Source organism: Urocitellus parryii, chromosome X, assembly GCF_045843805.1.
Source record: "Urocitellus parryii isolate mUroPar1 chromosome X, mUroPar1.hap1, whole genome shotgun sequence".
Classification (NCBI taxonomy): Eukaryota; Metazoa; Chordata; class Mammalia; order Rodentia; family Sciuridae; genus Urocitellus; species Urocitellus parryii.
Window position 1 is genome coordinate 86,783,790 of NC_135547.1, and position 24,602 is coordinate 86,808,391.

General features: G+C 33.9%; 1 protein-coding gene across 3 annotated transcripts in view; it reads left to right on the forward strand.

Annotated features, from left to right (window-relative positions):
- The window catches only part of Wnk3 (WNK lysine deficient protein kinase 3), a 140,781-nt gene that overhangs the window by 80,036 nt on the left and 36,143 nt on the right, over positions 1 to 24,602 (forward strand). For 2 of the 3 annotated variants that reach the window (XM_026407408.1, XM_026407409.1), the window contains exons 10-18: positions 8,285 to 8,349; positions 11,471 to 11,618; positions 13,497 to 13,613; positions 14,817 to 14,972; positions 15,054 to 15,105; positions 15,849 to 15,986; positions 16,329 to 17,263; positions 23,677 to 23,767; positions 24,308 to 24,438. In XM_026407408.1, coding sequence (XP_026263193.1) covers positions 8,285 to 8,349; positions 11,471 to 11,618; positions 13,497 to 13,613; positions 14,817 to 14,972; positions 15,054 to 15,105; positions 15,849 to 15,986; positions 16,329 to 17,263; positions 23,677 to 23,767; positions 24,308 to 24,438 — 1,833 coding nt within the window. Of the gene's footprint in view, positions 1 to 8,284; positions 8,350 to 11,470; positions 11,619 to 13,496; positions 13,614 to 14,816; positions 14,973 to 15,053; positions 15,106 to 15,848; positions 15,987 to 16,328; positions 17,264 to 23,676; positions 23,909 to 24,307; positions 24,439 to 24,602 lie in introns of all 3 variants that reach the window. The other variant, XM_026407407.1, reaches the window with a different exon arrangement.

Genomic DNA, 24,602 nt, shown 5'->3' on the forward strand with positions numbered 1-24,602 from the left:
TGTTGTCCTTCACTCCAGAATAGGTAAATAAGAATCTCTGGGATGTTGTCCATGTGCTTAGCTTTTCTTCTTCTCCTCTTTCCTTTCTGTTCTCCTTTTCTTCTTCACTGGGTATTTTCTAAAGTGTAGGTGGGACTGAGATCTACTGATGGAGGGAGAGGAGGCTTGGTGAATGTGTAAAAGAGAAAGAACCAGTTTGCACCTAGTAGAGGGCCTCTATGAGGTAGATAAATTGTCTTTGTAATAGGTATTTCTTGGAATCATTTATTGATTCTTCTTTTGCTTATAGTAGCTTGGGGCAGAAAAATCTTGAAGCAAGTTTATGAAGAGTATCTTTATCTTAAGTGCCAAGATAGAAAGAAGAGAATGGTGTGGCCAATAGAAATCTAGACCTGCTTTTGCTTCTCATTTTAGCCTTGTCCTCATTCTGCAGGAGAGTATCCAGGGATGCGTTGGGTTTATTGGACGTTGCTAGCAGGTTATCAAGGTCTCAGATATCCAGCTATCAAAGTTTCATTAGGAAAAGGGATTGGTATTCGGACTTACATTTGGACTTCAAGTTGGGGGATGGAGGGAAAGATGATGACTGTGTACCATTTTGTGCCTTCTCTCCCCTCTAATCTAGTCAACCCACATTAAGGGATTGTTTCTTTCCTGGATATATTAGACTAACTTCAAATTATACATTAAATAATTAGCTCTTTAACATAATCACTGTTTAGAAATTGACAGTAAATACCTTAGCAAGTAGATATTTTTGTACATATAAGATTCAACAAAATGTATTCAAATTGACAAATGTTTGTATTTAAAAAATTTCACCTAGGCACTGTGGGATACAGCTGTAATCCCAGATACTCAGGAGATAGGCAATAGGACTGCAAGTTCAAAGCAACCTTGGAAATTTAGCAAGACCTGTCTCAAAAAGTTAAAAAAAAAAAAAAAAAAAGGCTAGGGATGTTGCTCAGTAGCAGCCTGCCCCTTGTTAAATCCCCAATACCACAAAACAAACAAACAACAACAACAAAAAAAAAACTTCATAAGAATGAAGGTGAGTCCCAGCAAGATGGAACAGTAACACAGTGTCCTAATGCATAAGTCCAGAGGCAAAGCTTGTGTTTTAAGAGAAACAAAATATAGTTACTATGACAATTATTTGGAATTATATTTAATTATATTTTATGACCACTTATAGTTATTAATAGGATTATTAATGTTGCTTTGTGTTAGTCCTCAGAATCATGGGATTTTGGCTTATCTGTCTTTTTATCTGATAGCTTCAAATGAAGTTCTATTATAATATTTATAATACTTCCAAAATTACTGTTTACTAATAGGTGCTGAGTCATTTTTGTAGCTGTCTTTTTTTTTTTATTCAATGGTATGTTTTACTGTTACATAGAACATTTAATCAAGTGGAATACTGTGATGTCTGTCATTTAACGACAGGATGCCATACATGAGTGTTAACATATAAACAAATATTCAGTTATAAGAACATATTGCATACATCAGGTAAATATAGGTAAAAAATGCACTGTAAATTGGGCATGATGGTCCATGCTTGTAATCCAAGCAAATTGGGAAGCTGAGTAGTTTCAGAAGTTTAAAGTCAGCCTCAGCAACTTAGTGTGGTTTCAAACGACTTAGAAAGACGAGTTTCAAATTTCACAAAAGAGGGAGAGGGCTTAGAAATGTGACTCAGTGTTTTAAAATCCCTAAATTTAAGCTGCAATAAAAAAAATAAAGTTTAAAATATTACAATTCAGTGTTAAACATCAAAAAATAGATTTCTTATAATTGTTTTCTCCAGTATTCAAAAGTGAAAATAGTTAGTAATCTTTGATTTAGAAAAAAAATTTATATGCTTTCAAAGATGAGGTTTCTACACTATGCATGTATGATATTTAAGATTGATATTTCTACAAATAACTGGATAATGTTTAATAAATTTAAGCAAAAGTTAAAGACAGTGACTCATTTTCTATATTTAAATGAGTTCTGTGTTTTACTGATCCCCATACACATCAAGGTGTAATGTATAGTTAATGACTTTACATTTGTCAAGGTATTTATTGTAAATGTTTTGTTGTTATATAAGGTATACATTTTTGACAAAATCTGTTCAATGTTCACTACTGGTATGAGTTTTCAGATGTTTGATGAATTTAAAATTTGAATAAGTTTTGGAAATATTATTTAACTTCTTAGGGTTTCTGGGAACAATGAATTCTCCAAAAATCAGTAGTGTTTAAGAAACATGTGGATTTGAAAAGGTTTTTTTTCCCCATTTGTATTCTCTCTAGCCAGTATGTATCCTCATGTGCTGAGTATTGGTGAATAAATTTTGGAGGCATTGTCACTTTGTCAGTTTTCACATTTCAAAAATTTATCTCTGCTATGATTATTGTGGTGAGGATTAAATGTTGACCCATTCTCAATGGTCTCATTTGTAGAGCTTCTCTCCAGTGTGTTTTCTCTGATGTCTAGTAATGTATGATATATAATTTAAAATGTTTCTACATTCTCTACAATTGTAGGTCTTCTTTCCAGAATAAATAGCCTAGTGGTGAAAAGGTTCTGATTTCTTATTAAAAGCTTTGCTACGTTGTTTCCATTTGTAGGGGTTCTTTTCTGTATAAATTCTGTTGTTAATAAGGTTTAATTCTTCTTTAAAAGTATTATAACTTTATTCACATTTTGAGGCTTTTTCACCAGGTGACTCCTACTGTGGTGAATATAGTTTTATTTTTGATTAAAATCTTTACCACATCCTTCACATTTGTAGGGCTGTTCTCCAGTGTGAGTTCTGCTGTGGTGAATAAGGCCTGTTTTTCTACTAAAAGCTTTGCCACATTCCTTACATTTGTAGGGCTTCTCTCCAGTGTGAGTTCTTTTGTGGCAAATAAAGGGTTGATATTTGAGTAAAAACTTTGTCAAATACTTTGCATTTGTAGGGCTTCTCCTCAGTGTGAGTTCTCCTGTGGCAAATAAGGCCTGTTTTTCGAACGAAAGTTTTGCCACATTCTTTACAATTGTAGGGATTCTCTCCAGTGTGAGTTCTTCTGTGGCAAATAAGGATTTATATTTGAACATATACTTTACATTTGTAGGGCTTCTCTCCAGTGTGAGTTCGGCTGTGGTAAATAAGGCCTGTTTTTCTACTAAAAGCTTTGCCACATTCTTTACATTTGTAGGGCTTTTCTCCAGTGTGAATTCTTTTTTGCTAAATGAGGTTTGATTTTTGACTAAATACTTTACGATATTTTTTCAAATTTGTAGAACTTCTTTTCAGAGTAAATCCTGCTTTGCTTAATATAGATTGATGTTTTCTTTAAAACGTTATCACATTCTCCAGTGTGTGTTCTTCTGTGGTAAATATGATCTTTTTTTAAAAAAAAAAAGCTTTGCCACATTTTTTTATATTTGTAGGGCTTCTCTCCAGTATAAATTCTCTGATAGTGAATAAAGCCTGATTTTTGATATGATTTGTGGTGTTTTCCCTCACTTGTAGTTTTCCCATATTTTCTTTTTTTGTAAATGGTTAAGATAACAATTTCTATATTTTCCACTTATAACTTTGTGAAATATATGTTTTGTGCCCTTCTCTGGTGAATATTCTCAGGTATGATAAGGAGTCATAGCCAGGAAGGCCAATTTTCTATAGTTCTCTAACATCACATCTCTTTATAAAGTTTTCTGAGCAGGCTGAAGGCATTCACACTCCTCTTCAGTAAAATCAATGGCTACATCCCTGAATGTTAACAGTTTCAATATGAAAGTTGGTGCTTTTAAAAAGCAAATGAGCCAGGTCTTGTGATGGACAACTGTATTCCAGTGACTGAGGAGGATGAGGCAGGAGGATCATAAATTCCAAGACAGTCTGAGCAACTTAGTAAGGCACTTAGCAACTCAGCAAGATTCTGTGTCATTGCCTGGAGCTTAGGAGTTGGGCCTGCTTGGGATCTTCAGCTTCTGCACAGCAGAGCAACCTGAGACTCTGAAGCATGAGACCAAAGTCCAGCCAAATGGCAAAAACAGAGAACTCAGGAGATAAGAAGTAATAGTGAAAGCCCACCCTCCTCCTTCATGATGACATACAGGATTGGACAGTTCTCACTAAATGCTCTTGATTGGAAAGGACTTTAGAATATGTGCATTGAATCTGAGACCAGTGAGCCTTCTTTTTGGGTGACAGGGAATATCATCCAATCCAGGCATGAATAGGGCTAGAATTTCAGGTTGTTGAGTGCTATATTTTTTTTCTTTTCTTAGATCTGGGAAATGTACCCCAAATTTTAAGGCAATGTTTTCTTCCATAAGTGGGATCTAGTGAAAAACCAGCCTCTACCTCAGATCTAAGCTGTATAGATGTCTTTTCAATTTAATGTTTCATTTTTTACTTTTGTTTAAAACTACTAAAATATTATATATGGAAATAATGGGGACCTGCCCTAAGATTATCATATTTGAGGGTTGATAAGTCTCTTTATACAAGGTTGAATTTGTTTTTCTTATTACCAATTCAGGATTAATTTAGAAAAACTTATTTAATTTCTTGGGATATACTCCTCCAGACCATTTAGTATACACCTACACAGATGTATTTTTAAGGTAATCATAACATATTTACTTTTTATGGTATTTTTCACATAAAACATTATCTTACAGGACTGGGGGTCTAGTTCAGTGATAAAGCACTTACCTAGCATGTGTGAGGCCCTGGGTTTAATTCCCAGCACAGCAAAAAAAAGTATGTTTAAATATATTTTTAAAGAGCTACATAACATCCCTGAGGATGGCTATACCATTATTTATTTAGTGGAGTAAGTAAAGGAGATAAATATCAATATTTGCTGTTTATAACTATATTCCATGTTGTGATATATTTTTATAGCTATGTCTTTTTAAAATTTGTTTTATTTGTTCTTTTTAGATATACATGATAATAGAGTGCATTTTGGCATATTATGCATACATGAATTATAATTTATTGTAATTAGGACCCCATTCTTGTGGTTGTACAAGATATTGTATGTATTATTAATTGTTTCTTTAGGATAAATTTTTCAGATTAGAAGTGTGAGAAATTTTTAAGACTTCCTTTATTGCCATCCCATCAGTTATGTACTTGCTATCCTTAACAATTCTCATTTTTTTAAAAAAAGTCTCTATTCTGGGCGATTTAAGTGAGTATCTTAGCTTCTGATAAAGTTGTCGCCCAAAATTTTGCCCAGATGTCTCAGGCATGTAAAGTCCATGGCCACTGTGGTGCTAATACAAAGATGGCATGTAAAGACAGGCACCCAGTATTCATAAAAATTCTAAATTATAGAATGTATATAGTAACATAAAAATTGGGGAAATGGAGGGTTGCCTAAAATGCTGTTTTTATAACATGGCTATGATTGTAAAATTTGTGAAAATACTCTAGACTTTTTCATAAGTGGTTTTAATTTTCCATCAGTTTTGTTTTCTGCTTTGTTTTTCATTCATTGTTGTGTATTTTCCCCTGCCTTTACTTGGCCTTCATGATTCCTTTCCCCCTACCTTTTTTTTTTTTTTTTGAGGTACTAGGGATTGAACCATGGGTACTTTACCACTGCTATATCCCCAGCCCTTGTTTTTTTTTTTTTTTTTTTAATTTTGACAGGATCTTGCTAAGTTGCTGAGGCTGACCTTGAACTTTTAATCTTCCTGCCTCAGCTTCCCGAGTTGCTGAGATTACAGGCAGACATGATGGCACCTGGCATGATTTCATGATTTCACTTTATAATAGCCATGTGGAAGTATGATAAACACTCCTATTTACCTAATCCTTCCCTTATTCCTAGACAACTAACTTGCTGCTAGTTTGTATTACATATAATACTATAATAAAATACAGGTATAGCTAACATTTTATTGAACATTTACTGTGAAACAAGCTTTATACCATGTTGTTTTCTTTCCTTTGTGTTATTTTTTAATGATTGATTTTCAGGAATCCTAATATCAGTTCACAAACATTTTTGTGGCACGGCCTTTATTTCCATGTCAAACTTTCCTTCCCTATTTCTTTCTAACTTCAGATATTTATTGGAACCCTAAAATGTGCCAGGTACTGTGCTAAGAGGCACCAAGAAGGCAAAATGAATCAGTGAGTCCTTGGAGTTTGATATTAAACATGCATGATAAAGAGGGCTATGATAAAAGGCACTATTAGATTACGGGTCTTTCTGACCATTCCCTTGTCCAATAATCTACCCATCTACCTATGCTTTTCCCCATGAATCATATGAGAGAGCTAGTTGCAAACATGATGCCATTTTACCTCTGAATATTTCAGTACAAGAACAAGGACATTGGCTGGGAGTATAGTTCAATAGTAGATCACTTGTCTAGCATGAGTGAGGCCATAGATTCAATCCTCACTGCCAGCACATGTGTGTGTATGCATACAGACACATACACAAAGATAGACATTTTCTTAAATAACTACAATATAGTGACCAATTTAGAGAATGTTAACATTAACAGATAATAATATAATATTATTATCTATTATCCACCTCAACATTTTCATTAATTATTATGATGTCCTTTATGGCAACTTCACCCTGCTTGATCCGTGATATAATTAAAGGTCATGTATTACCTTTAGTTGTTTTATCTTTTTTGCTTTCTTTAATATTTATTTATTCAGAATATTTATTCAGTCTTTATTTTTCATAACATTGATATTTTTGAAGAATAATTTATGTTACAGAATGCCCTTCAATTTGAATCAATGTGAAGTTTCCTTTTCTTTAGATTCAGATTATACATTTTTTTTTCAGGAAAATCATGTACATAAAATGTGTTTTTATTTGCACATAGTAGTAGAACACATGTGATGTTGCTTTGTTCCAGTGTTGGGGAAGTTAAGTTTGATTACTTTGTTAAGGTTAGGCCTTCCAAATTCTTCCAGTGTAAATTTACCTTTTTTTGCCTTTGTACTTAAAAAGCAATCTGTAGGAAACTTTGAAACTAGTAAATATCCTGTTCTTTATTCAACCTTCACCTTCTGGTTTTGTCATCCATTTATGATTTTCTAACTCCATCATCCCTCTTTATTTATTAGTTGTCTTTTACTGTAAATAAGAGCTTTTCCTTTTCTATTTGTTCATTTGTTCTTATGAGTATGAAGTCATGGATTCTTATTTTATTAAATGGGTTATATTCTTTTACTATTATTATTTTGATGCCCAAATTGTCCCAGATTTTGACAGTAGGAGCTCCTTCAATTTGGTCCTCTCTGTTTTAGATATGTCCTCATCATTCTTTTAAGTGTTGTTTTACTTTTTGGCAGAGTAAAGCTCTTCTAGTACTTTCTTGTCCCATTGATGGAAAATCATCCATTTCTACATGGAACCTTCTTCCTTTCTAGTTTAGAAATCAGAATATGAGCTAAGATATATGTTTTTTTTTAATTCTCCAAGAAAATTTTGCTGATCTATTTCTGAAACCTCATAGAGGTTTCTTATATGTAGAAGTTCTGTCCACATATTTGCTAAATGGACAAGATAGAGGAGGGCTTGAAATAAATAGCCTGGGGAGGTAGAGAAACATAAGTAGAGTTATAGCATATATGGAAGGATCCAACTCATGCAGAGAACTCCATCTTAGTGTGGCTTCAAGCAGAGATGAAGCTAGAGAATCAGACATGGACCAGTTCATTGTGGACTTTCATCATCTGAAAAACTTAATCTTTTGGAAGATGAGATGCCATCACAGAGTGGTTAACCGAGTAGGGAAATTATTGTTTTTATTAAATTTACATTCTAAGATTCCTCTCTGTTCTCACCAGTGAGGAGTATGTAGAGTATTGATTAGGTAAATATTTAAAATTATTTTCCAGCAGGATTGGTATTTTTCTTTCTAAGAGGAAGTTTGAGTCATTGATTCATCTTCTTGTGGAATGGCAACAATTCTTTTAAGTAGTAGTTTTACAACCAGGACTACAAGTTCAATAGTAGTGTTCTTTGTTGAAAAATGACAAACAAAAGTACATAAAAATGCTTATTTTTAATGAAAATATTGATGAATAAGATGTACTTGATTTATTGCTACATTTATTTTTCTTTATCTTTAGTAAAAATGTCAATAACAGGATTGATATAGACTTTCAATAACAAAGACATTCTACCTGGTTTGCAAGGTAACCAAAATAGGAAATGTAACAATCAAAATTTCTGAAATAACAACAGATTGCCTCCTTAGCTTGAATTTTTCTGTTGTAACAATCTATTTTTATTACTTACAGACCATACCCCAACCAGTTGGAGTTGAACAACAAGCAGCTCTTCAAAAACCAGATTTAGTTAGAAGGTAAGTATCGTCAGATTCATACCTTGGAAATAATGAGGGTGAGCAGAAGTATGTGCAGTAACTAGGGAAGCTTCTGTGTTCTTATATTTATGTGTAGGTTTAATAAACATATTGGGCATTATTTTTACTTTTTAAAAATTTTCTTTAATTTTTATTTTGCTTATTCATTTTTATGTGGTGCTGAGGATCGAACCCAGGGTCTTACACATGCGAGGCGAGCGTTCTATCGATGAGCCATGACTCCAGCCCCATTATTTTTTATTTTTAAAAAAATATTTTTTAGTTGTAGATGGACACAATACCTTTATTTATTTATTTATTTTTATGTGATGCTGGAGATCAAATCCAGTGCCTCACACATGCGAGGCAAGCACTCTAACACTGAGCCCCAACCCCAGCCCTATTTTTTACTTTTTTAACATCAATAATATTGACCATTACCTTATTTTCTTTACTTATAGTGTTCTAAGAAGAGCATAAAAGAGTTTAAACGGAAATAATAATGTAATTTATAGTCAAATGTCATATAGTTATACTAGTAGTCATAAATTTGCATTTTTCTGTATTTGTTCAGATTGGATAATTTCTATTGTTCTGTTTTTACATTCATTGTTTCTTTCCTATATATTTCGTTATTGTGCCCATTGTCCTTTCATTAAGTTTTTATTTCTGTGATTTTATGTTTAGTTCTATAATTTCATTTGTTTCTGTTTTTAACATCTACTCCTTTGACAAGCTCGTCTTTTTTATTTTATTTTATTTTTTTTTTGTTTGTTTTATTTTGGTGATGCTGGGGATTGAACCCAGGGCCTTGCACATGCTAGGGAAAAACTCTCCAACTGAACCACACTCCTAACCTTCATTTTGATAAATGCTTTTAAAATCTTTTCAGATAAAATCTTTTCCTGATTCATCTCGATGTTGACACTTGCTGATTGTTGATTTTGCACTTGTTGATGCAAAAAGATTTAAATTGTAATTTTCCTGGTTTTTGGTATGACAGGGATTTTATTTTTGTCTCCTGGATATTTTGGGTATTATGTAAGGATACTTTGGATTCTACATTTAAATCCTCTATTTAGCTGTCATTCTGCCTGTTTAGGTACATTGGTCCTGGCCTAATTCTAGGGGCTGTGGTTCTAGTGACGATGTAGTTTTGAGAGTTCATGCTTTGCTATTCTGGTCTGCTTCATTCACCTGGCACCTTGGTGTCCATGGTGGAGCTGCAGCATGGAGATTTGAACTTCTCTAGGTCCACCATACAGATCACATTTTACTGCTGGAGCTCCTGCCACTGCCACTGGGGAAGCAAAGGGCCTACGTAAGCCATCTTTTGTTGAAGGGTTAAGTATCAGGAGACACTAGGTCTGGGCTGTCTTTATGCCTGACTTGTCTTCTGCCATTGTGTTAGTATTAGGAGATGGTTAGTTGCTTTATTTTTTAAGTCCTCACAGTTCCTAATCAATCTTTTATCTTTTCATTCTTTAGTGCTATCCTGATTTTTTACTGTATTATTTCCAGATTTTATTTTTTTTAGCTCTTCTTAGTGGGGACAAGCAGGCAGAGTTGAGTTTTTGCTACGTTGTCCCAAACCCTAAGCTAGTGTTTTTTAAGGTTACTTTGAAATATGAATGATATAGCCCCATTGGCTAAAATTAATGTCTCTATTACCCTATGAAGGTATTATTTATTACTGCCAATTCTCTGTATGTTTTAGAACTCTAGGGGCATTATTATTATTTTTAATTAAAATGTTTTCTTTGTGATGCTGGGATTAAACCCAGGGACCCAGGCATGTGAGGCAAGTTCTCTAACATTCAGCTATGCTGAAAGAACTTAGGAACAGTATTAATATGTCTTCTTTTTCATACAGACATAGAAGAATTAGGAATTATTTTTATCATTTTTGTGCATCTCTATAGCAATATTTTATGAATAGTTTTTAGCAAAAGGACTTAATCTAAAAATTAATATCTGAAAAAGGTTGTCTGATACTTATTGTTCTTTTTATTTGAATTTCAGATATATTGGAAGATATTTACTCAAGTATTCAAATATCTTCACTTTTATTAAAGAAAAATCTGAAAAATTTCACACAGATAAACTAAGTTAACCTGCCCTTTCATAACCATTCTGATTTGAACCTATAAAATATAATCAGTTAGAATTAGTTATATTGATCTGGGTACAGTGGCACATGCCTCTATTCCCAGTAATCCAGGAGACTGAGGCAGTCTGTCAAAAAAAAAAAAATCTACCCAAGAACTATAAAATGTTAATCATTTTGAACCGTTTTATTGATTGATTGATTGATTGATTGATTGTACTTGATATTGAACACAGGGGCACTTTACCACTAAGCTGCATTCCTAGCCCTTTCTATGTTTTATTTTGAGATAGGATCTCACTACATTGCCCAGACTAAGCTCAAATGTACAATTTTTCTGCCTCATTCTCCTGAGTACTTGGGATTATAGACATGAGCCACCATGTCTAGCTTGAAGAATTTTTTTTCAGGGGATGGAACTCAGTGCCTCTGTATACTAGGCACGTGCTCTATTTCTGAGCTACATCTCCAGGTGTTCCATCATTGTTATATGATTCCTTTTCATTTATTTTTCTGCCTCTTGCATTATTTTTGTCTCTCACATTCGGTCTGTCTATCCTTATTGAGGTCTCTCCCTTATTTTGAGTGAGATTTTTCAGTTTAGAAGTTTTATTTGAACATGTTAATGAAGTAACCCCAAAACAAACAAGATAAAATTTATCAAGAGCATTCTCTTTTAAAAGGTTTCACAAAGGTCTATAACTGGCAATGTTTTCTTTAATTTCATTTTTGCCAAATATATATGATATAATCACATTTTTCATAACTTTAAAAGATAGCTTTATTTATATATAATTTGCATACAATTCAATTTATCTTTAAAGTGTATGATTCAGTAACTTTTAGTATATTCACAGAATTCAGCAATTATAACTTTTTAAAAGATATTATATTATTTATTGATTTTCCTTAAACATTATTTACAATTAAATAATCAAAAGCTTTTTTGTTAGATTTTTATTATCAGGATTGGAATGAGTTACTGTTTTTTTTTTTTTTTTTTTTTTTTACTAGCTTGAATCAAGATGTGGCAGCTGTGAAGGAAAACACCAATAACTCTGATAACCCAGGTGGAAATGGCAAACAGGATCGGATCAAACAGAGAAGAGCTTCCTGTCCCCGACCAGAGAAGGGGACTAAATTTCAACTTACTGTCCTTCAGGTCAGTGTGTGGATATGGTTTGGTTGTAGTGCATGTAGAGGTCTTCGAGAGTCGGGGGGGATGATACTGTGATAAGTATAGAATATTATGAAACCCTCTGTAAGCTGACTTTTCCTCCATTAAAAAATTTCTGATAGGAATGTTGTGTTAATTTTTAAAGGGGAATAAAGGAGAATAAAAGGCAGAAAATAAATCACTTATAACTACCACTGAGAGCTAGCTTCTACCATTTTTTAATTTGTTTTCATTTCTTTATTCTACATGTACATTTAGCATTTTACATTAAGATTGTGATAGTACTAGTAATTATAGCAAAACTATTGAATTCTTTTGTGATAGACACCCCAAATGTTACGTATTATTTTTTTGTGTGTACTGGGATTGAACCAAGAGGCACTTTACCACATAGGCACATCCCCAGACATTTATTTTATTTTATTATAATTTTGAGACAGCATCTCACTAAGTTGCTTAGGGCCTCACTAAATTGCCGAGGCTGGTCTTGAACTTGCAGTCTTCCTGTGTCAGCCTCCTGTGTCACTGGGATTATAAGCTTGTGTCACTGTGCCCAGTTTTATGCATAAATTTTTCATGTAATGCAAACACTCTATATAATAGGTGATAATATACTCTTAAGAAATGAGAATGTCAAGAGAGATAATTTGCTTAAGGTCATACAACTAGCAAGTGATAAAGTCAGATCTTAACCCAGATTAGACTTCAAAGTCTGTATCTGTAACCAGTACAATATATATTTCAGTTGGTTGCTGAAGCCTACATACAAATTTATATCCCCTCTCTTTTTTGGCAACACTGGGGATCAAGCCTGGGGCCTCATGCATGCTTAGCAATACCCTACCACTGAGCTATATCCTCAAACTATTTTGTCTTTTTCAAAACTTAACTTATCATGTATATTTTCCTATATCACTAAGTAAGTTTTCAATAACATTTTAAATGGCTACATTAGATAGGCCCTTGTATGCAAATATAATTTTAGCATTCCTTTTGTTGTCGTACTTTAAAAATTTGTTCTGTTTTTGCCAGTCTTTTTCCCTAACTTTGTCTTCATTCTCTGCAGCAAATATCCTAGAACATAAATCTTTGTATCTGTCCCCGATTATTTCATTAGAATAAATAGATCCCTAGAAATAGATTAGTGGTTTAAAAAGTGAAAATTTGAGGCTTGAGGGTGTAGCTCAGTGATAGAGCATGTGCTTAGCATATGCAAGGCCCTGGGTTCAATTTCTAGCATATGCACATAAAAACATTTCTAAAATTTCTAAATACATGTTGCTACATTAAGAGAATTTTGGAAATGAGTGTCTGGATTTAGATATTGCATTGCATATAGCTATAGTGACTATTATAACCTTTTTTTTTGCTTTTTTGTAAGAGTTTTGTTCCATTTTCTTTCCTACTTGATCACATTTCTATTTATTTATTTATTGTAACTGTAGGGATTGAACCCAGGGCCTTGCACATACTAGGTAAATGCTCTACCACCTAGCTACATCCTAGCCCTTTCAAGTAAAAACTTTTTTTGAGACTATTGTCTCAAATATCTTGCTAAATTGCTCAGGCTGACCTCAAACTTGCCTTCTTGCTAACTTAACCTCTCAAGTAGCTGGGATTATGGAGGTGAACTACTGCATCCCACTCTCATTTAAGATTTTACTGAGTAATTTGTACCTGTTATGTTTGTCATAGGATGGCTCTTTATGTAGTATTTCACAAAGGGAAAACAGAATGTTTTTAGAGTGTTAATGTATAAGTCATTTTCAGCATTTATTATATGTGAACTCATCCTAGATAGTCTGTGTACAATTTACAAAGTGAAGACAGTGAATCTTAAACTGGTGAAATATGTATTCATAGGTGTCAACCTCTGGAGACAACATGGTAGAGTGCCAGCTGGAAACACACAACAATAAGATGGTCACCTTCAAGTTTGATGTTGATGGTGATGCACCAGAAGATATTGCAGACTATATGGTAAGTATCATAAATACAAATTATTTTCTCTTCAACATTATCTGTCTCTTATTTTCTCTATATTTATTTGGAGCCATCTCTCTAAAGGGCATGGTTAGTTTTAAAATTTATACAGAGGTTCTGATCAGGGATAAGCTGCTGCATCTTATTTAGTTTCAGCATATTCATTTGAAAAATATGAAAGAGTTTTATTGTGGATCAATATTTTTTCCCTTTGCCTGTATGTTGAGATAATCTAATAAACTTTGTAAAAATAATTCCATTGTGTGGGTTACTGATTAAATCAGAATCTTTGAAGTTGAGGCCTAAACATCAATAGTTTGTCAAGTTACCAAGGTAATTTCTAATGTGCAAACTACTCATCTAACATCTTCCATGTAAATGTTCAAGTTATTTTCTTCATTTCATTTAATTTTTTTTAATATTTTCTTTGAATTAGTAGGCTTAAGTTAGTATTTTTCCCCTTTATTGGATAGGTATGGGATCTGGGTAGTAAGAGAGTGCATAATGCATTTGTTTCTGCTTTTCTGGTGAAGTGGAAATAAATTTTGGGGGGGGGGTGTTATCAGAGATTGAACCTGGGGTACTTAACCCCTGAGTCACATCCCTAGCCCTTTTTAAAAATGTTTTATTTAGAGACAGGATCTCACTGAGTTGCTTAATGCCTTGCCATTGCTGAGGCTGGCTTTGAACTCACAATCCTCCTGCCTCAGCCTCCTGAGCTACTAGGATTACAGGCATGCACCACTGCACCCGGGCAAAATAAACATTTTAAAAGTTAATTTTGTTAGTTATGCCTCTTACTTAGCAGAGTATCTTTTGAGATGACTATACTTTCATAATTCCCGTGTACACTTAGCCCAACTAAAGGTCTTTGGGCTGTTATGAAACATCTCCAAAGATGATGAATTTTATGATTTGTGATTGAAAACCTTTTACTTTGGACATCTTTGTTGTAAACACATAAAAAATAAATAAGTAAATAAATAAAGGTCCACTGACAACTAAATAAAAATTAAATAAAAAGAATAATTGAATGTATTATGTGGTGTTTTATTGCTGGTCTTTATTCTGTTTTGACACTTGGATTTAGATACTCTATATTTATGTTTTTCTTTATGGTAACCACCATTAATACAGTATTATAATTTTGAAGAAACTAAATTCATTCTCATGAATAGACTGACTTTTGTTGTGGGGCAGGTTGAAGATAACTTTGTGCTGGAAAATGAGAAGGAAAAATTTGTAGAAGAATTGAGGGCTATCGTAGGTCAAGCCCAGGAGATCCTTCATGTCCACTCTGCTGCAGAAAAAGTCATTGGACTTGACTCTGTTACCTTGGAATCTAACAGTAACCAAGTAAGAACGATTGTTTAGCAAATGGGTCTTTTTGAATACGTGTCAGGAACTTCTTTATTTATCTATTCATTTTTAATTCAGACAGGATCATCTGAACAAGTCCAGATAAATTCTGCTTCTACCCAAACCAGCAGTAAGTATATTTAATTACATTTACCATTTGGCTTTTGAAATAAGACATTTGGGAACTTTAAATTATATCCCTTCTTGGAGAAAAATGTTAGCCAATAAAGTAATTTGATAAATTGTTATTTTCTAACACTTTGAAAGGACCTTGTATCTCAGAGATAAAAATTCATTCACCAAATTTCCTCCAAGTTTTGGTTCTTTATCTGATTAATTTATTTCTGAGTTGTCACATGGTATGTTACCAGAAAAGCAGTCACAGTATGATGACTTTTAATGGCCTGTTTGAAACAAAACTGGTCAATTGATTTTTCAGATATAAGATGGACAGAAAGTTTCTTAACTAAAATCATTGTATTCTAAGTTTGCCTCATGTTTTAATAGTCATATTTTATCTTGATTTTATTCCACTAATGACACACTTATACAGCTATGATAAGCACTACTATTATACTTATCCTATTACTATTAGGAATATATGTATAAGACAGATAATTTTTAAAGAAATATATTTTTATTTTAGTTGTAGTTGGACACAATACCTTTATTTATTCATTTGTTTGTTTTGTTTATTTATTTTTATGTGGTACTGAGGATCAAACCCAGTGCCTCGCACGTGGGCACTCTACTGCTGAACCATAACCCCAGCCCCAAGACAGATTCGTTTTTGAAATTAGTTTTATTAAGTCAATAAGATAAATGAACTGACATTTACTTGGCACATTGATTTCTTGCTAATTATTTCTACAGATGAATCTGCTCCTCAGTCATCTCCAGTTGGTCGGTGGCGATTCTGTATCAATCAGACAATAAGAAACCGAGAGGCTCAGTCTCCTCCTTCTCTTCAGCCTTCAATGGCTGCAGTCACTGGGCTACATCCATTTCCTAGTAAGCTCTCATTCACTGCCAGGTTTTTCCAGATTTGGAGGATATGAATGTAAAACATATACCATATTTTAACTTATTTCTTGAATATTTTATAATTTTCATAAGCATATTTGAAGACAGTGTATAACTTAAAATATTTTTATTTAATATTTATAAAAAAGCAATTTTTTTTTTCATTCCAGCTTGGATTGTTTGATATTTTGAGTCTTGTTTATAAGCATATTCTCTCTCATATCAGTTCTCATTTGTCCCTTGCTTTTCCTGTCACTTTTGAACTTTTGTATTAGTCTATGCTTTGCATTCATCAGCATGTAATTAACTGTTACTTTGTTATTGTTCCAGGTTCACGAAGTAAAAATAATAAGGAAATATCACAGGATACACTGCTCAGTATAGAAAATAATCCATGCCAACATGCACTTTTTACCTCCAAATCAGAAAACAAGGATGTAGTTGATGGTAAGATTTCTGAATGTGCTGGTGTAAAAAGTGAACAGCCAGCTATACTTTTTCAAGTGGAAGATAACAGGCAGATAATGACACCAGTTACCAGTAGTTCCACTTATTCCACTACTTCAGTTCCAATTGAATGTGAGGGACTCACTGGCCAAACAGGCATGTTCATACCTGTATATTCATGTCACCCACCTGCCAGTCAGGCTGATGTGCTTGTAGCTCATGGTGGCAAATCAGCTCAGATTGCTGGTAATGTTGTTACAACCTCAACATTTGTATCTGATCAAAAACCTCAGTTCTTACCAGGACAGCAGCCAACTATGGATGCAGAGTTTATTTCCCAAGAAGGAGAAAACATAGTGAACACTGAAGCAAATTCTCCAAAAGAAGTCGTTTCCACTCAGACTCCTGGCCTTGAATCTACTACCCTTTTACCCACTACTGTCCTAGAATCAGATGGGGAAAGACCTCCAAAAATGGAGTTTGCAGACAACCGAATTAAAACTCTGGATGAAAAATTAAGAAACTTGCTCTATCAGGAACACAGCATCTCTAGCATCTATCCTGAGAGCCAGAAGGACACCCAAAGCATAGACTCTCCTTTTTCTTCCTCTGCTGAAGATACACTCTCCTGTCCAATGCCAGAAGTCATAGCCATCAGTCACTGTGGAATTCAAGATAGCCCTGCACAATCCCCTAATTTCCAACATATGGGCTCTAAGATTCTGTCCAATGTGGCTGCAAGTCAGCCTGCTAACATATCAGTGTTCAAAAGGGACCTGAATGTGATAACTTCTGTACCCAGCGAATTGTGTTTACATGTAAGTATCAGTCTTTTTGTTTCCTTATGATTTTAAAGAAATGCCTTCTCTTCTAAAATTCTGTGTTTTGAAATGAGATTTTAAGGACACAGGTATTTAAGGATGCCATGACCTATGCTACAGGTGCTCAGAAATTCTCAGTAGACCTGGTAGACTATGGGTAAGAGAGCCCTCTAGTGAAGTAACTAGGAACTTGCAAGCAGTGTCTATATTTGTTTTAATGATAGGGGGGAAAAAAACCCTGATTTATAGAAGATTCTAATAGAAAGAACTTACTTTTTGATTTCTTCTTCATAGTTTAATTTAAACGTGATTTGATAGGTTTAATTTATTTGAAAAAAAGTAAAAGTCATCCATAGTCCCATGACTTTTTTTGGGGGGGTGGGTACTAGAGACTAAACCCAGGGGTATTCTACCACTGAGCTATATCCCCAGCCATTTTTATTTGTTTTCATTTTGGGACAGGGTCTCCCTGAGTTGCTGAGGCTGGCCTTGAACTTGTGATCCTCCTTCAGCCTCCTAACTTACTGAAATTATAGGTTTGTACCACCATGCCAGGCCTATACTTAAAGTATATATAAACACATACATACAGGTTGAGTATCCTGTATCCAAAAGGCCTTGGTTTAAAAAAGTGTTTCAGATTTTGGAGTTTTTTAGATTTTAGAATATTTGTTTAATGAGATATCTTGTGGGTGAGACCCAAATCTAAACACAGAATTCATATATGTTTCATGTATACTATATACACAGAGCCCACAGACAATTTTTTCCAGTATGTAGTGTAAAAAAACATGGATTGAGCCACATTATATAAAATCATATGTGAAATTTTCTACTTGTGATATCATGCTGGGGCTCAGAAAGTTTAAGACTTTTTTTGAGCATTTTGAATTTTAGATTTACAAATTAGGGGTACTCACCTATGTAATGTAGGAACACTAATTTTCCTTTTTTTCTTTCCTTATTTCAATTTTATATTATTTTGTGTTACTTGTGATTGTACCTAAGGCAAGCACTCTACCATTGAGCCATACCCCCAGCCCTAGTTTCCCTTCCCTAGCTCTTCAAATCACAGAGGTAATTTGGTGCTTATCCTTATTGACTTTTCTTAAGTTTACACAAATATGTTTACATATATATCATAATATTTTCTTCAGAAATATATCATGCTCTACAACTTATTTTAAATGTTTATGTACAAATACTTCACATATGTTGCTCTGCATTATCTTTAATTATGGACATGCATCAGTGTCATTACATATAGTTCTACCTTTTAACTATTAAAAGGAACTGCATAATAAATTATTGAATAGATATAATTAGTTTTATTGATAAACTAGTGATTTTAAATTTAAAAGGTAACAAGTAAACACAAAAGTCATTCATAAAGATTATAGATTTAAAGTAACTGTTGGCTGGGGATGTAGCGTTCTTGCTTAGTGTATATGAAACCCTGTGTTTGATCCACAGCACTACATTCAAATAGATAGTTAACTATTGTATTGCTACCTCTTATTCCCTGAGAACCCTTTGATGTTCCCAATTCTAATTCTGTGGTCATCACCATTAGTAACTTGTAAATTGTTTTTGTGTGTGTGTATGTATGGTATATATTTCTTGATTTGGTAATTTTAGATAATACCCATCTACTTGCTGCTACAGAGAGTGAGGGTTTGACTCTATGAATAAAAACCAAAGCCAGTTACCATGGTACATGCCTGTAATCCCAGCTCCTCAGGAGGCTAAAGCTGAGGAGGACTGCAAGTTCGAGGTCATCCTCATCAACTTAGTGAGACTATATAATCAGATAAAAATAAAAAGGAATAGGGATATAGCTCAGTGGTAGAGCACCCCTGGATTCAACCCCAGTACCAAAAAACTGAAAATCAATAAATATGCATTTATATTATGATCATGTGCGTGATACAATAACAACAAGTGACTAGAACCATAAGAAATGAAATGTTTTTCTCTATCATTTAAATTTTGTTGCTCAGAGGAGATTATTTTAAGCATCAAGGTCAAATGGATTATTTTATTTGTTTCAGTGTCCATTGCTATATCTGAATCATATTTAGTTGTCACTGTTTCTGTTGTCCTCAAATTATTCTTTTTTCCCCTGAAATACTTCTGTGAGTAATGTTTTCAGATATGTTACATGGTTATCTAATTTGTCTTTGCTGTTGTTTTTGCATGTCCTAACATATCTTAATTTTGCTTCACACTTGATTAAGAGTGAACAGTAGGATCAAAATCTTTTCTTCTCAGAACTTAGAAGACATTGTTTTACTGTCTTTTAGCCTCCTGTGTTGCTGATGAAAATGATGTTAATTTGATTATCATTCATTTGTAGGTGGCTTGTTTTTATTCTAGACCACTTTCCACAATGTGGAAATGTTCTGTATCTATGCGGTCCAATATGATAATCACTAAACCACACATGACTATTCAGCACATAAAATGTTACTAGTGTAACTTAGGGCTTAAAGTTTTAATTTAATTTAAATTAAATTTGAACACCTACATGTGGTTAGTGACTTATAAAACACAGGATATGAAACTATTTTTTTCTATTCATTGTGAACATAACTTTGATGGCCTTTTGATTTTGAAGATTAGTGTCTTTTTTATTTCTAGTAAACTTTATTATTGTCTTATTTTTCCTTCCGTTGTCTTTCTGGCTTCAATTTAGAAGTGTTATAGATATCCAGTCTCCTGGATATATCCTCCATATATCTTAACAGTGTGTTCTCATTTTTAATTTATGTTCTCAGGCATAACTTCATTTTCAAAAGTATGTCAGGTTACTATCCTGCTACTTAGCCTTTTCCAGTTAATTTTTCATTTGACAATCATGAATCTGAGTTTTGAAATCACTCTTATTCTTGGCTTCTTTTCCACAGCAGTCTATTTTTGCACATATTTTTTCCCAAAATTTAAAAAAAATTTTTTGGGGGGAGGTGGGTACTGGGGATTGAACTCAAGGGCACTCAACTATTGAGTACCATCCCCAGCCCTATTTTGTATTTTTATTTAGAGACAGGGTCTCACAAGTTGCTTAGCATCTCACCATTGCTGAGAATGGCTTTGAACTCTTAATCCTCCTCCCTCAGTCTCCAGAGCTGCTGAGATTACAGGGATACACCACCACTCAGCCAAGTTTTTTTTTTTCCTTAGAAAATGTAATAAAGATTAATAGTTGAATATATAAATCATGTTTACAAATCAGAAAGAAAAGATCAGACCACTCAGTAAAAGAATAGTCAAATCATATAGACATATGTCTCACAGAAGTGGAAATACAGATATCTATATAATGCTTAGCATTTGGTCAGAACCTTTCTGCTGATTCATGATATGGCAGATAGCATCACATGGTGAGGCAGAGCAAGCCAGAGAGAACTTGCTTTTATAATGAAGCATCTTTCACATAACCCATCAATTCTCAAATCCATTAATCTATGAATAGACTAATCCATCTAAGAGGGTGGACCCCTCATGATTCAATCACATGTTAAAAGCCCTACATTTTTCTACCTCCACATATGACACAATGGGAATGAATTTTCAACATAAATTGTTTTTCGTTTGTTTTGAGACCGGGTCTCAATAACTTTCTCTGGCTGGCCTTGAACTCGTAGTCCTCCTGCGTCAGCTTCCAGAGTATCTCCATTATACAGGACCACTGTCATATATGTTATCCATTCTTGACCTAAATGTTGTATAGTTCATGACTATATATTCACACATCTCTCTGACAATATGAAGGTTTTACCCAATGTTATTAATTCCTTGGCTTTTCCTCTATTTCAATTTAGTATTTCTTATAGTGTTGGATTTCCATAGTGGTGATTCTTAGTATGTGTGCATTTTTTTCTTTTTCTCTCGCAAGATTCCTTATTCATCTGTCTATAAACGCTATGTATAATTACCAAATGCTAGCCTTCCTCCAATAATTGGAGAAAAAACATGGGATGTCCCTTCTGGCATTGGATATTATCACTTGACTCTAATGCTACCTGGAGGATAGCCCAGTAGCTACTCTCTGAAGGCAGGAGAGTTTACCCTCCTCCAAAATATTATCTCCTTTTGACCTTTCTCTTGGCCACATACCATTTCCATTTTCTACTCTTATTTGAAGGGTAGATGTTCTGCTGTCTTTTGTTTGTTGTCGAGATGGGAAGGGAAGGGGCAGAGCTGAGTGTCTGTTCCTCTTTGGTATCCCAACAAATGCACTCTTCAATACAGTGAGTATCTTTTGAGCAGCGAATAAATAAAAACCTCTATTTTTGTGGAGTTCACATTCTAGTGGGGGAAACAGCCCATAGACAAATAAAATTTTTATAAAAAAGGGTAGTGATAGCTTAGAGGATTACTCTACACAGAGTGGCCAGGGAAATACTTGTATATAGTAATGACATTAACAGATAGATATTTGTTCAAGCAAAAGAAGGCCACTTAAGTAGAAGGATGTTGAGAGATAATTTTGATGAGACAAATAGGTGATAGATTGTGTAGAGTTTTATAAGCATTTTAGCCAAGCACTCATCCTTTTGGTGAACCACAGCTCATTCTTGCGGCTCATATATGTCACTGGAGTTTGCAGCATTTTGAAACAGTTCCTACATAGGACATGATCTGTTTTTTCTTCCTTCAGTCATATATGTTTGTGTCTATATCTATTTTTCCTGTTTTATCTAGGTATTTGGATTGATATGGGAGGCCAGAACATATATTAAATATGCCATCTTGTTCCAGTTTCTATACATTAAAAAACTGTAATTTCAGTGGAATCAATGCAACATGTCTAAATTGTAATATTGAGAGTTATTTCACTTCCTCATTGAAGTAACATTATTACCATTCCAAACTGGGACTTTGGACAATAAAAGCTGATTGTTCAGAATTCATTATAATCTGCCCTAAGTCAAATAATGCTTATCTAAGACAGTATGCTTACTGTCATATAGAACATCTTCCTGCAGACAAATGCTAAATCCCATTTTTTTTATTTGTTTGTTTTGTTTTATGGTACTGGAAATTGAACCCACTCAGAAGTACTCTATCACAGAGCTACATCCCCAGCCTTTTGTATTTTTAATTTTGGAATAGGGTCTCACTAATTTCTTGGGGCTGGCCTTGAATTTGTGATTCTCCTATCTCAGTCTCCTGAGTCACTGGGATTACAGGTGTGTGCCACTGTGCCCTGCCCATTCTTTGTGCTTTTATGTTTGCCTTTAATCCTCTAGATTTATAGTGACCATTCTTATGTTTCCCAAAGTATTTGTTGTTGTGTCTATTAATTTTGTATTAATTATTATAGGAAATATATTTTTAAGATAATTGGATACAACAGTTAATTCTGGTTTTAGGGGGCAGTATGTAGGAAGACAGGAAGAGTGATTTTCATAGCTAGCATGGCCTAATGTTAACAACAATTTTTAGAGGATGAATTTAAAGTAATTTTGTGTTTCTTTGTAAATTTCTGTGTGCTTACATAAAGTAAAAAGCTTGATTCATTGATATTTCTCTGTTACTCTAAGTGCCTTAGATATTTTGTTTTTCTGTTATATGTCAGGTATTTTTTAAAATATATTTTTAGTTGTCAATGGACCTTTATTTAATTTATTTATTTGGTGCTGAGAATCAAACCCAGTGTCTCACAAATGCTAGGGAAGCACTCCACCACTGAATCACAACCCCAGCCCATATGTCAGGTATTTTTAACTCTTAAATAATATGATAACAAATGAACATTTCATTTTAATTGCATGGGATTTCAGTAATCTTTTTAGTAAATTGGTACATACAAAGGAAATAATTTAATTTTCAGTTTTCAAAGGTGACATAATGATGAAAAATATTCTGTGGAAGATTAATAGTCTTCTCTTATATTCATCTGAAGTTTAAATGATGTTTTCAAAGAAATGGTGGCAACTGGGAATGCAGCTTAGTAGTATTATGATTGCCTAGTATGCACAAGGCCCTGAGTACCATCCCCAATACCTCAAAAAATGGAGAAAGAAATGAAAGGATTAATTTCTATAAATTGAGTACTTCAGGTTCAGTCTGATATAGTACTATAATATAATTATATACAGTATCCTATTTTTTTTTCCATTACAGGGAAGTGAACCCAGGGGCACTTTGCTACTGATCTACATTCCCAGCACCTCTTTCTTTCTTTTTTTTTTTTTTTGTATTTTGAGATAGGGTCTCACTAAGTTGTTGAGACTGACCTCAAATTTGCAGTCTTCCTGTTTTAGTCTCCTGCGTAACTGGGAAGTATCCTATTTATGATTAACAATTAGTTCACATAAGAAATTGCACTAGGCAAAAAAAAAAAAATTCTCCAACTTAACTAAATTACTGCTACTTTGTGTTTTCTTATTTTTTGTCTCCATTAGGAGATGTCCCCAGATGCTTCACTTCCAGGGGATCCAGAGGCCTATCCTGCTGCTGTGTCAAGCGGTGGAGCCATTCATCTGCAGACAGGAGGTGGATATTTTGGCCTAAGCTTTACTTGTCCTAGTCTCAAAAATCCTATTAGCAAGAAATCCTGGACTCGCAAATTAAAAAGCTGGGCATACAGGCTACGGCAGTCAACCAGCTTTTTCAAGAGATCAAAAGTCCATCAAGGTAGTGTGCTTACAGTCAGGGACATAGACTAGGTAACATCACTTTTCATTTACTTATGTTTTTTTTTTTTTTGGTTGTTCATACACAAATCTTGTCACTTTTTCCACATAGCCCATGTATGTGACATGTTCCATTAATGTCATTGCCATTTTATTTTTTCCTTTAGTAATTAATTTGGTTTTCTGGTTATTCATTTCATATAGATACTAAGTCTTGGGATAAATCTTGCAATGTATGATTAGAGTTAGGGACTTATACAATTTTGCTTATTACATTAACACCTTTTAATTGTCTAGCAGGAGTTAAACTTTTTCTGCTTTTCTTCATTTTTTGATAATGTAAACAAATTTAGTCTTAACAATTTTCTCTTTTCTGCTTACAATTTGACAAAACTTACAGTGGAAACAGAAGATATAAGATCAGCAATTGCTCCTGATCCCATTCCACTGACACGGGAGTCCACGGCTGATACTAGGGCTTTGAGTAGATGTAAAACGATGCGTGGATCATTTCAGCGGGGTCGGTTTCAGGTTTGTGTCTTTGGTTGAATCCTTAATCTACAAAGGCCTTATGAAAGGTAACAGCAGGGCTGTGAATATAGGTAGCTCAGTGATAGAGCACTTGCCTCAAATAAGTGAGACCCTGGATTTGATCTCCAGCACTGCAGAAAACAAAAACAACATTTGCAGATTGG